This window comes from Stegostoma tigrinum, chromosome 20 (genome assembly GCF_030684315.1).
Source record: "Stegostoma tigrinum isolate sSteTig4 chromosome 20, sSteTig4.hap1, whole genome shotgun sequence".
Taxonomy (NCBI): domain Eukaryota; kingdom Metazoa; phylum Chordata; class Chondrichthyes; order Orectolobiformes; family Stegostomatidae; genus Stegostoma; species Stegostoma tigrinum.
The window spans coordinates 25,097,928-25,112,303 of NC_081373.1; the positions used below are offsets into that span (position 1 = coordinate 25,097,928).

A 14,376-nucleotide genomic window follows, 5' to 3' on the forward strand; every position below is an offset into this window, starting at 1 on the left:
CATGGTTTATTGCAAGCTTTATTTAAATGGCCGAACTGCAATTTAAACATATACTACATTGAACTTTAACCATATATGAGGTTTTTGTTCCATTATTCAAGCCCCATGTTGAATCCTTTATTTTCACCAAAAACATATTTTGCATGGAAACTTCGTGTGCAGTATTGCACAGTTAAGGCAATCGAGGGATAATTCTGAGGCAGCCTTCAATCTCATGAAACAATAAATTGCATCTTGGTAATCAACCGTGATTAATATTGTCTGGTGCAGCTCACCATGCCAGTGTCCATGGTATTTGGAGCATAAGACAACAGTGCTCTGAGAGGTTGTAGGCCTTCCTGCGTCTGCTTTCTCTGGGCTCTCCTCTCAGCCATATATGCTTTCTGTTTCTCCTCAACTCTTCTGCTGCCCTTCAACTAGTCAGCCTCTGGAGAATATAGCTATCAGCTATTATCTCACAATTTTGAGTTTTGTATGTTCATGTATGTGCACTTGCTATGGGATAATGTCTACATAATATCAGAAAAATGAAGCTCGAGCTGGCTGCTAAATTCATCTCCAATTCAAGAGTGCATTATTGTATACAACACAGAGAACAAAGACTTCCCTACCCTATTCTTGTTTTATTTTGTTTCTTCTTAGTAATACTGTCATGTTGAACACGGCAAATAGTAGATTCCAGTGATCAAATTGAATTATTTGATAACTAATGGCATTTAGCTCCATGTTAAACACTGATTCAGGGCTAATTCTATACAGTTTCAATCTTGCAATTTCATCCTGGGAAAGAACATCAGAAAATTGATCAGAAGCAAGACGTTTCTGGTCAATTTTCTCTTAAAAAGCGACATATCTGTAAACAAATAATAACCATGCAAAATACAAAAACAGAAATACAGAAGAAATGAAATGCGTTATTTTTAAATTGCACCTTGGCATAGCAATTTGAAGCATTCTGACACTACAGCTACCACATGAATGCAAGCTGTGGTTATTTATTTGGTTCTGAGACATACGTATTAAAAACATTGTGGTGTACCAAGGAACACACTAAGAAAATTATAGTTAATATTGAGGGTTGCTGTTGCCATAATACTTTATTCTATCAATAAGCGACAAAAGGCAGTGCTGGCTTTTGGGTTGTTTCTCTGTTTGTTTTGACCCAACCAAGTTTTTCCCCAGGGCTCAATTCTCCCTCCTGAAAGACTGCATTGACCACAGCATACTCCCTGTTAACTAGACAAAGTCTGCACTATTCTAACACTGATTTCTTTGTAAGCATATATAAAATGACCCAGTGACACTACACAAAGATAGCAATTATTGAATTACACAGCCTGTCACTGTCGTTTGTGTCACACCTCTAACAGGTGCCATTAACAGAACTGGCAAATTATAATAATCTTTTCAAGCCCTCTGTGGTCCTAATAATGCCTTTTCCTGCCCACATAATCAATGTCTGAACAGTAAGCCATTTATACTGTTACTAAACATAGTGAACTGAAAGCTTTGACTTGTAGCTTGTTAAGATTGAAGAGCATTTACTATAACATTTACCATAAAAATGGTTTACAGTGCAGGATAATAACATACATTACGAAGCACTTAATTTCACCAGCAAGGGATAAGAACACGACCATCAACTGTACTTATTTCTAATATGGCTCATATAATTTATTTTATGGAACTGTGGTATATTATGCAGTCCATGTTTTAGTGAGAAAGGGCTCTTGCTTTATTTAAAATTTAACTATAAGCAACAAAAGATATGAAAACAATGAACAGAGCTTTGAATTACAATTTCAGGTAGAATTCATACAAAAGCTAATTAATCAGAATAGCAAATCAAGTACAATTGTACACAGGATGAAGGAATGCTTAGAGAATTTAATTCTTTGCACTTTCTTAAAATTAGGATTCCCTTCAAGTTTCCTGAAGATAAACAATACTGTGTGATGCTCGTTTAAATTTCAAGTTAACTGATGTTCTTCTCCTAAAGGTTGTAATTTGCTTTCATTTCAAAACCAGATATCAATATGCTACAGCACAGAAAGAAAAAACAGTATTCCAACAGTCGTGCAGCATTTCTCAGGCAATATTGTGAAAAATATATTTTCCTTAAATAATTATTGTTTGTGCACATGTGTAATAATGCACCTAAAATGTACTTTCGCCTCCGTAGCACACTTAATTCTTTGAATTTTGATTCAGTAAAGTTATGTATCATCAGGTATTGAGAGGTGTAAAAATAACCTATTATAAAACTTTAATGCAGGGAATGTCAGTCACATTAATCATTTACTCTATGCAAACATCATTCTAATGATCATCCTCTAAACAAAAAAAATTGCTTAAAGTGAGCGTGTTTTGAAGATTTGGAGTGAGGGTATGGGTGGAGACGGGAAATGTCAAAAAGCTATTGATAATTTTCCAAACGTGTCTCGAAAAGTCAACCAATGTTATGCACTTTACAAATCAAATGCAAACTTCAGGCCATACTGGGTCTAATTAGCCTACTGTTTTATTTTTAGTTAGTGATTAATTTTCTTCATTATTGAGAATGAAATAACATGGAAGTCCTTTTTTATTTGATGATTATTCATTGATTGTAAACATCTAATTCTTTTGATAAAGTAAAGAGATGAAACACTTATTTTCATTTAAAAACAATCACCAAACACCAATCATAATAATACTAAGGTTGAGTTTATTGTGAAACCAAAAAACCTTTATTCCAAAGCTAGACAATTTTTCAATGGACCAGTGAAAGAAAAATCAACTCACTGCTCGTGGTTTGATGTAAATTTTAAAGTAAATTTTGATATAAATATTATAAAATAGTATTTAAAATCACAAGTAATCCATGTTTGCATTTTTGCACTATTAAAGACACTTCCTGCCAATAATATTTATATGAGGCAACTGAATGCTATGAAAATTAAGTTACATACGGAGACATTATAGATTTATGAAAGATAAACTTGTATGCTAAAATTCTCCATGTTCACTGACACAAGTTATTTAAAATATTGTTGGTGAAGATACAGTATCTTAAAGCATAAACAAAAACTGAAATAATAACTCCTATATTGTTTGTTCCAAATTTTCAGCTTAGGATTTGAGACCATTAACTAGATTACTAGTGCATGTTTATAAGCCCTACTTGATTATGCATCAGCCAAGTAAATAGAAAGAATGTTAGAGAAAACACTGAAACTTAGAAACAGCTCAAGAGCGCAGCCTATCTGCTTTTCCCCATCTATGTCATTTTAAATTGAAATCAACAGAAATAATCAATTTCTTAGTTGTATTGCATAAAATGTTATCTATTACATATTTTGAAAACTTCAGCTCTGTAATCGATCACTATAATGGATGATAATTAAGCCATCAAATAAACAAAATAATCATCCTTTCACTTGTAGTTTGAGTTGATTCACGCCCTGCACTTAGAGTTATTTTTAAGACAATGCTTTGATTAGAACTTCACTTCTCAACAAATCTGTAAGCTTTACGAAGTTCCATAAAGGAAACTGCCTGGGGTTCCAGTTCTTCCTATTGTTTTCTATTTCCATAAGAAGATTTTGTGAAACATAATTAAGACTAGTCTTCGAGTGTCACACAATGGACACCACGTTTTAGGTTTTCTTTTCAGTAACTCAAAGCAAAGAGAATTATTTCCATGCATTTTACATAATTCACAGAACAGAGGCCATTGAAGCAGCTGTCTAAAAATGATCATTGCCATCCTTTTACAAGTAAAACTGCACAGTATCTAAACTACATATTTACTGACGCTACTTTCAAGATGTCACAAAAACCCTGAATTCTTTGAAGTGTAATCATTTGCAATATTTGCTAATATCCTAAAAAGTTCAAGATTATCTATCAATTTTCAAATAGATATATTGGTTACACACAGAATTATTTTTTATTGTCTATATTGGATGAAGTATCTGTCCCAACATTAACAACGTACAAAAGTATATAAAATAATACCCAGCTCACAACGATCAAACTAGAATTGAAATGAAATCCTTTCGGAAGGCAATAGAAAACAATGTTCTGGAACATAAATTTTACTCAGTGACGGAAGTTATTCTGTGACAACCACCACAATGCAATGTATTTAAGTTGATACATATATTACAGTTTCTAAAGACATTTGACAAAAAAAGCAAAATACTACTTTAATAAGGTCTGCATTTAAAATTCAGTTAAATCCTTCTAGACAACACAAAACCTGTGCCTAGCATTTTTAACGTTAATGTTGTCAATTTCAGCATCAAAATGCAAGTATGAGAGCATCAAGTTCATTGATTTCAAATGTGCATTGCACACGTTAGAAAGGAGTAAAATTAATGTATTCTATTCAGTATGATCTAATTATTTAAGAGAAACATATTCTATGAACTATTAACTGTCACTTTATTTTTTCACATCATAATTTGTTTCATGGAAATTGCTGCTTTCTTACTTGATCATTACTATTGCCAAAATTTTAATCAACTGATTTCTACATTCAACTTGCATCTCAATTTCATAAAGGAAAAAGAAACTGCAAATATAAATAATGTATAATACGTGCATAGCTAGAGAAGATGCTAATTGTCAAGTCAAAATTGCATTTACTGTTTTTTTTTCATTTTAGTAGTTATTAAATACAACTTGGAATTTCAGTAATTTCAATAAAAACTACAATTTCTTTAAATGATGACATTTGTGCAAAAGCAATTTTCAACTTCTCAACATATTGTATTATTTAAAAATTGGAAAATCTTTGAAACACACATAATGCCTTAAGCACTTAATGACTTTTTTTCAAACGTATCAATATCAATAATTTCTCCGTAAATATTTTCTAAAATATGTAGGTTAAAAAATTAAAACATTAAGAAATAAATTTTGGATTTAAAAGCAACTTTAAAATGATTTACTTCTTTGGCCTGAGATGACGTTCAGCTGTCTTAGGCGGGCAACATCTGTTTTTCCTAATTACCAATAGCCTCTTCTTTTTGAGGGGTTTTTGAATGAAAATCAAACACAAACTATTGAATTCTCTTAGAGCCCTGTGCTCTTTTAGTCTTCCGTTGGCCATATCATGGTGAAGATCACTGCATGTTGAGCTGGTCATTGTGCAGATTGTGTGCTTTGTTTGGGGTATAAATTGGGGTTTGGGCCTTAGCTACCGTAGTTCAAGCGTAAAAATACTTTGCCCATCACACCATATACTGTTGCCAGCGACCCTCTAAATCCTTGAACCAACTGTGTCCTTTAGTGTCACAACAGATAATGCTGATTTATTACAATGTGTGAGTTTCAACTGATTAAAATAAGCCACAAGCACGTGGTATTGGAATTAGCACATTTAGAAGTCTGTTTCCCATATCCTATTTTGTGCTAGTGCGGCTGATCCCTGCAATTCTACGCGGGTGCAATTTTAATGACTGCTAGTTTTTGATGTTTCGATGAAAAACGCTGCTAGGTGTTTGTGGCAGCACTAGATACCGAGCCTGAATTGCTCTGACTGGAATGCTGTGACACTAGCTCTGTTTACGATATCATCGGTGTCATTTTCCTTTTAACGATAAGACACTTCCCTGACAAGGCTCGATTAGGGAAAAAATTATTATTACATTCACTTTTTTCAGACAGGGTAGTGAGATAAACAGAAGAGAGCCTTAGGGAGGAAAAGGGGTGAAGATACGAGAAAAGCAAGTAAAATTCCTTGCTTTCTTCAGACTATTTATTTAACAGAAAAATGTATGGAATATTGTAGTCTTCATTCATCATTAATTTGTCTTGTTCATTACCACACTTTCATTGTTCCTCAATTACAAACAATATAATTTTGAATTTGAGATTTATTTTAGTTTAAATAATGATCAGTTTCTTTTGCACTGTCCACATTCAGCATGCACAGTAAAATGAAATGTTTTTAATCATACAAAAAAAACACGAGATAGAAGACTGGCACAATCACTATAGATTTTGTTTAAGACTAAAGATGCCAAATAACTAACCAGATGCAAGACTTTCTTTAAATAATCTAACATCTGTTCTACTGATGGGAAAGCTATGCAGCAAGCAAATTCGTTGGATTGGTCATCTAAGTAAATTTTAACGCACACTGGCATAAAAAAGTGTTTTTCTTCTTGAGATTCTGAACTCATGACAACAGAATTTACAAAAAGTCTTAATTATTTTAAGAATGCTAAGGAAGTAAACAATACCAGGCCTTTTCCTAATTCTTGCAGAAGAATATTGCCCTTGAGTACTTTGAATTAAAAAAAAGTAAACATATGGTTAAGCTCAGAACACCTCAAATGTAGATTAACATTAGTATTATAATATTTCATAGTCTGTCATTTTTTATGTTCAGTTTTGTCTTTTAAGGCTCTTATTGGAAGAACAAACAGATCAGGTTCTCCAGTGTTGGTTCTGTTGACTAAAACATCAATACTGAAGTTAGCAAAGGCGAGGGAGAGATCAGAGTGCAATGGTTACAGGAGTACTTGAATACCCATCGTCTGGCACAGCAAGATCTCAAAGTCTCCAATAGGTTTCAAAGGAACCCATTTACTTTTTTTCCCAAGACCTTGTGCTTTCCAGTGAAGCTGTAACCGCAATTTTTTTCCATCTAATACCACAGAAAAAAAAATCAAAACAGGCTAAACAAATTGATGTAGTCTTTAATATAGTCAGTGCATCATCATAGGATCTTGTGTCTCGCTTGCTGACAACTTGAGCTCTGTGTACCATACATCTATCACTTTGTTGGCAACTTCAATGCTTCAGGAGGAAAAAAAAGCCTCTCAATTGAGTTATTGGCACCTTTGATTGACATAGCCTAATCAGCTTATCTGCACATTAATAAAGCTGATGGCCTGCAGAGTTGGTCTTGTACCCAACCTCAATGAACTTCCAGGAGCGAAAGCCTCTCAGGCCAGCCTAATAGCACCAGAAGCCATTTACTGCTGAATGCTTCCAGAAAGAGCTGAGCAGCAGTGAAATGGCTTAAATGTGAAAACCATTCCGTTTGTTTTGAGAGATTTTTATTTCCTGCAATAAAACGTTTTTCCTGCTCAGATCATGACCTCATAATGTTAAGTGTCCCTAAAATATTTCACATAATGCTGCATTTAATTGTTCAGCTTTAAATACAAACATTAATTCCACTGACATTATTTTCAGTCACCTGCAATGACACTAGTAATAAATACTATACCATATTATACATGTAGAAATATTAACTATTGCATGATATTCTGATGACGTTACACAACTGGAACAGGTCCTAATAGAAGCAGCAGAGACAGGTCACTTTCCACATATATACTGGATTCATCTTATTATATTAAAAAAATTCAGTTTCTTACTAAAAAGCTCCACTTAGAATGAATAATCCAGATCTTCTGCATTACAAAATTCATTTTGCTCACAGAAATTACCTCAATTTACTTATTACTTTTATCAGAGAAAATCTGGATTTCTTGTGAACAATTTAGTCATACATTTCAGCTAGCATCCTATATTTCACATCTGAAGAAATCAATATTTTTTACCTGTGAAAATCAAAATTACACACCCAGTATCAAACAAAGGGATGCAACTGTAATATTTGTGACGTAACAGAATTGCATCTTTTACACTGTTATCCAATTCTTACATGAGTTCAGATGTCATCATACTAGATCTTGCATATTTAATTTTAAGGAAAACTATAATTCTGACTGACATCAATTTTGCTCTCATTACTCAGCCATATGCTTTTTTCCAGTTATGTGCATAGACCATTTCCCACATAAATAAATCACTCAACAAATACATATTCCCAAATCTCATTTGCACGAGACACTAGGTGTCCAGGAGAACCTGCACCCTCATTGTATTCAGATCATTGTGGGAAACTAACCTCTGCTAAATGAAGAAACAATTTCCGACTCTCTGTAATGGATGCTATTTATTTTCCTACCACAAGAAATGGTCCAATTGCATCAGTGTGCATACAATCTAGCTGAATTCTTACATAGTCACCTATGACATTTGTGAAACTTCAACTCTCAATGTGTGAAGAAAAATATGGACAAAAAAAAGCAACCATCAATTGGCATCCACATTATACTCGCTTTCCCAAGGATACATTCTACCTCGGATAGATAGTTGTTTTTATTTTACTAAGAATGGAGTGGTTACTGATGAAATGCATAGATGTAATTGAATCTCAGGATTCCTACATCTTCAGAACCCCTAGATTTAAATCGCTGTCTTTTGTCAAACCATCACCCATCTATTAGCCTATACACTGAGGTGTCACATCTCTCCAAAGCAGAGTAATGATTTCTCAGTAAAACTAACCCCTTATTATCCAAGCTCTAGTAAAACGAATGATTACAAAACATTATCATCTAGTCATGTAACACAACCATACAGAAAACACAATGAACATTGTAATAACGGTTACAAAAGATGCAAATCTCAGGGGAAAAAAATCAAAAGTAAAGTTCCAAGATGACAAAATAAAACTTGTATATTTACGCCAGGGAGCAGTTAAAAACTTTTATAATTCAATCTGTAAAAATAGCCTCATTATGGATCAGGCATTTGATCATCCCATTTAAAATGTTTTAAAATTATTTTAGCTTAATAATGAGTTTAATACTCGAAATATTAATAGCCTATTTTCTTTACTGTTTTAGATCACATCTCTTCCTTGTGAAATTTTCCCCTCATTTCTTGAAGATACCAACTCATTGCTGCATTGCACTTCAATGCACATTACACATTCTCCAATATTTTGTTGAATGTCCATACAGCTATTAATTGGATGTAAGCCATGACGGTGTGTACCATCCTTTTACCCACCAAAAAGACATCTAAGCTAAACCAATGCTGTCAAAAAATATTTTCTTTAGCTTCCAAGTAATAAGTCTAGCAGCTCTATCGCTGGCCCAACTGAGATTGGCCAATGTAAACACAGATCATGGATCAAACATGGAGCTTTCTGGTCTGAGTCTGTATATGTATTATTTAGGAACAAGATATATTGCACCCAAATGTATTACACATCATGTCAAAACAGGAAGAAAATATAGTAGACATTTTGAACACGACTGACCTGTGCTTTAAGGAAAACTTTGACATTACTCGATTTCTCTGCTTCTCGATCACTGTTTTAGTTTAATCCAGCACAAGAAAAAAAATTGTCCAGGCCTACTTGTAATTAACTTTACCTGTACTGACACAGTACTTTTTTTTGATCAGTATCTACAGCTTGCCATTATTTGAAGAGACTTCCAAAAGGTCGATGCACTTTTTGTTTTTCCTCCGCAGTCAGTCTGCCTCTTATCCATCCTGAAATCAATAAGCAGCATTGCTTTTCTGTTTGTAACTAAACCTCCTCTCAGTAAACCATACTGATGTTTCTTTTGCTCCTGCCTTCCTTTTGTGCAATACTCTCCAACCTTCAACTTTCGTCCTCACTCAATAGCTTATTTTTTCCAAAAGTGATGATAACACTGCGTTCAGCCTTTTCCGCTTCCTTTCCTTACCACTCTTAGTATCATGTCAGATATTGTTCTTGCCATTTTCTTTTTGCTATTTCTCCATAGGACTCCTCATCTGAACTGTTCAAGATGAATTTGAGGTTTGATTCTGAGTATAATGCTGCAAGACTGGTCCACCTGACCTCAAGCTTGAATTATATCATTTGTTAGCTTCCTTTTAAAGGCAAAACATTACATATGAATGAAAAATATCCACGCAACTATTTTACTTCTCAGAACTGAATACCATGAATTCAAACTATCACTGAATAGTAAATACTGAACCAAATAAATCATCTTTTTAACATTCGAAGTCTGAATTTTCTATGCCTAATCACTAAGTGATTTATTATTGCATTAACCAGCCTTTTGATTGAATATTATCATCACATAAACACCCTTTAAAAACAATTCAAGCTTTCCTCTGTGCAAACTGTATAGTCAAAGAATTAGGTACAAGTTTATAAATACAGTGATTTCTTAATAACCACATCTTTCAAATATGCGTTTTGCACAGGAAAGGAATATTGATTCATGTTTCTGCAAACAATTTATGCAAGTAATCATATTTTAATTTAACACTATTCAAATACATATTTAGATACAGTATCATCAAGAACTGTTTTAGTAATAACAAGCCTTCAAGTTTGAGAGGAGCACAAAATAACATCCAATCCCCTCTCCATATGTAAACCACATCTATGGTTGTTGCCTTTTTCCCCTCTTTGAAATGTGCCAGAAATGTCATGAGTCATGAACACTACTGTGCATAAGCCATATAATTTGCTCAGTCTCAAAAATCCTTACCAGTTTCAACGGTTAGTTGGTATCCAGCCTCCAATCTCCGTGTTGACCTTTCCAACCGCTCTGTGTTATCCAACAGGCATGCTCTCTGAAACAAAATTGTAGGTGATTATACACACACTTAAGTACTAGGCATAATTGTATCTAACTCAACAGCAAAGGAACTGTATGGGGGGAGAAAACAACAAGCTAAATTTTGGAGAGAGGCATTGCAATGATTTGTATGAAGAGCTAAGTTCAGCTCAAAAGGAGAAATAAAAATCCACTTTCTAAAATTGCTCCATTTCTTGTTTCCAAGGACTCACTGATATTTTCAGTAGTTACGAAGTACTATTTTGCTATTTTTAGTAACTGAAGGTGAAGTACATGTCATAGCACAAAGTAACTGCAGTATGAAAGCATTTTGCTTTCCTCCGGAATTTAATAAAGCCTAAATTCTAAACACCATACATCTATAAAGAGCTCTGGAAACAACATGTTCGATGGTGTGAATACACACAAAAAGTTGAGTGAGACTATTGGAAGTTGTGTTAGACTAAGTAGTAGAGGCCAAACAGTCTCAAATATGAAATTCTTGTCTGAAATCAACAATTTCTTTGTACAAAGCTAAACAGACTAGAATTCTTTGAAAATGTATTTCAAAAACCAATGAAAACTACCATCTTGAAAACTATCATTAAAACTAATCTAACTGCAGTTAATCTACAACAATGTAAATATGTAACATGAGTCCATTCAAACATGCGGGTGCAATGTAACAAATTCTAGTATCTAATGTCACAGAATAAATAGCATATTTTTGCTCTCATAAATCAGTTTCTATTACTGTTCTGTTTTGTTTTGAAAACAGTTCATCTTTTACTTATAAAACGAACTATGTAAAATGCTGAATGTTCTGTTTTCACTGAAAAATAGAATAAGTGCAATAGTTAGATTTGCTGTATATTATTGATTATTAGAAATAGATCACAGCCCGAAAACAATCATATAGTAGTTCTGATCTTTAATAGTTTTTACTTATATTTTTCTAAAGTGTCTTATTATGGATTCCCACAGAATTTCACTTGGGATTTTATGCTCATTACAGCAAAATACGGAGGGCTCTGTGAATGCCAGGAGTCTTATTTAAACTGATGTTCCATTGAATAATTAGGCTCCAATAGTGTGCCACACAAGTTGAAATAAATAGCAGTATAATAAGATAAGTAGAATTTTAGATAAGCAGAGCCACCACACAATTATCATATCTTATATACAAAACATCTGTAACATTTTATTGTCATTGTTACTGTCATCATTAAGACACACTGGCTTTTTAAGGCCATTCTAAAATGAAGAAGCCTTTAATCAGTGGACATATCCCTTGACTTTACTGCATCATGATAGAATTTGAATATTGGAATTGAAGCTTATTTCCACAAGAAAAACAGAAAAATGTCAAATGAACCTCAGAAAATGTATTTTGGATAATGCTATTCAGAATAAATATTATCTGTAGATTACAGCAGTGTGGCTACATCACCTTTAAAATGAGTAGACACAATATACATAGATTTGAATAACCAAATCTTGAATTTAGGTGAATCAATACAGAAGGTTACTGAAATATTAAAGCAAAGCTACTTGTTCTTTTTACTTACTCCAACTGAAAGAAAAAAGTTCTATCAGTGAAGTAACCATAAATGTGTTAAGTTTATTAATTATAAAGTTTTTTTTAAAATAAGAACTCCTACCACACAAAAAAGAAGAAGCACATAAAAGATTTTTACATACAGGATAGGATCTCACTGGCAATGTTGCTTCCTACCACTTTACGGCCATCAACTCTTTTCTTTAGAGAATTTTAATCCTACTTTCTTTCACAGAAAAAAAGACTAGACCCTGGTTTGTTACAAGTTCTATTCATGCTGTCAAAAGGCATACAAACTAATCACATGGAAAAAACAAGAGGGGCTACCACATTTCAAGACCATTTTTGAGTCTGACAGTCAGAAAGCTTCACCAAGAACTTTCCTCGCTGACAGATGTCACTTAAAATTGGAGAAACACTTTCTAATAAAAATGGTGCCATATGAACAATCTGAATCATGTCCATAGAAGTGAGTTGCCTTGCTCTAATGAGCCCCTATGGATCTCCCTGATGCAGCTGTATTGACATGCTCACTTAAGCTAATACACCTAGACCAAGATGCCTTGGTGCCTTGAGCACTGACAGTCTGGGATACTGACAGTGTATCTTGCTTCAATCTTCAAAGGAGAAGTGATTAGAATGTTATCATTACCATTCGAAACGTGATTTTCCTATTCCCTCCTGGCAGAGGTGACATATCTGTGAGATGTGGCCAGCAGATCGCAGCAGCTAAAGCCACTTCAAAGCTTCCCTTGAAATTTTTTTCGAAATCATTAGAACAATGTGTTCAGATCAACGCAGATAGGACCTGATGTGAAGGTCAGACACATTGCAATAACAATCTAGACTAATTAATCCAGCTCTTCAAATAGTAAGTATACTTGTTTTGGATAAATTATACAGATTACTTTACATAATGTAGAAGCAAAATTTAAAGAAATCCTGTATGGTCTGCAACACGGTTCTCAAAAAAATTAACAGTTGACAGAAAACACCAATGTTTTCCAAACACAGATACCTAACAACAAACACGATACACTCACCTCTTCACGCAATTTTATCAACTGTGAACGCACAGAAAGATGAAAAAGAAAGAAATGGCAGGGATGAAACATCTGTCATACAGTTGGGTATAACATTAACTATGACAATTTATCTGTTTACAATTACATACTTAGTATTAAGAAATCATAGAAGAGCTTCTTTAAAGCCTAAAAAGGCTCACGCAAAGAGAATTTTCAAAATCACATTTTGAAAGAACAAAGATTAGCTCTTCCTTTGTCAACACAGACGGTTACAATCATTTCTCTCTTGTTTAGTATGTGAGAGCTATGTTTGTCGCAGTCTTCAAAGAAAGAACGAGGGGCTCCTTAGTGATGATTTTAAAGAGGCAAGGAGAGTATGGAGTATTATTTCAAGGTTCTGATGCAGATCCCACTGCAATTACCATTTAACAGCTATAATTAAAAACAATCTTAATAGCTTGAGTGAAACCAAATGGATACATACAATGGGGCTAACTGCGCCAAGTTGTAAAGAGGTATGCAATTTAATTCATTGAATTCGTAAGATAAAAAAGTTACGTTCAGAAAAACTCAAACACAATGCAAAATTACAAAGGTGGAGAGGATAAACAGTTGGTAAGAGAGAGAAAGAAAACAGAAAAGTATTTTATGGTGAGATATTTTAATGTTCCCACAAGGTAGTTTATCAAGTTATTCACTTAACAGAAATAAACACCATTTGATGGTTATGATTGTCAAAATGTCTTGCAGTTTGCAAAACAGGCATATTCTTTCTTAAGTCACTGCCTCAAATGACCAGAATGCTCAATGGGCCAGAATGCAAAACTAAGCGGAAGAGACGACCTCGTCTCTGGTCATAACCATAAGTACTACGAAGCATGGCGCAGCTGTCTTACAATAGAACCCAAACAAAATGCGCTTTATCTTGTTTGTGCTGCTTGGCTGATTTTAAAGCTTCTCTATGGATTTGAAGATGGTTTTGCAATGGGTTTCAGGTTTTGTTTGTACCATGCTGAGGTACATATTAATTCATATTAACAAAAAAAAGTATTCAACTTGACAAGACAATGGCATAGTGGAAGCAGTAACAATCTGGAATTTTACGATTACATTTTGCATTTCTTTCATTATCGTCATTAAGAACGAAGTGCTGCCATTTCAGTTATGATAATCACAGGATTTTCAAACAAAGATTTTCAATATGGTATTCGATATGAGTGGTAATCTGTTCTTTGTAACCTGAAAAATCTGGTACGCGCTGGTTTGAACCGGCAGAATCTCTAGTGGCCAGACTGCTGCTGTGACTGAAATCGAAACTGCGCCACAGTATGTGAAGACCACGTGATGCACGAAACTGCAGAATTATGAAAAG

The 14,376-nt window shown here is 34.0% G+C and overlaps 1 protein-coding gene across 4 annotated transcripts in view; it reads right to left on the minus strand.

Moving 5' to 3' along the window:
• vti1a (vesicle transport through interaction with t-SNAREs 1A) overlaps window positions 1-14,376 on the minus strand; it is a 349,246-nt gene that overhangs the window by 233,851 nt on the left and 101,019 nt on the right. For 2 of the 4 annotated variants that reach the window (XM_048550676.2, XM_048550679.2), the window contains exons 5-6: window positions 13,023-13,043; window positions 10,353-10,437 (exon numbers count right to left, since the gene is read on the minus strand). In XM_048550676.2, the coding sequence (XP_048406633.1) occupies window positions 10,353-10,437; window positions 13,023-13,043 (106 nt within the window). The remainder of the gene's footprint in view (window positions 1-10,352; window positions 10,438-13,022; window positions 13,044-14,376) is intronic. The other 2 variants (XM_048550677.2, XM_048550680.2) reach the window with 1 other exon arrangement.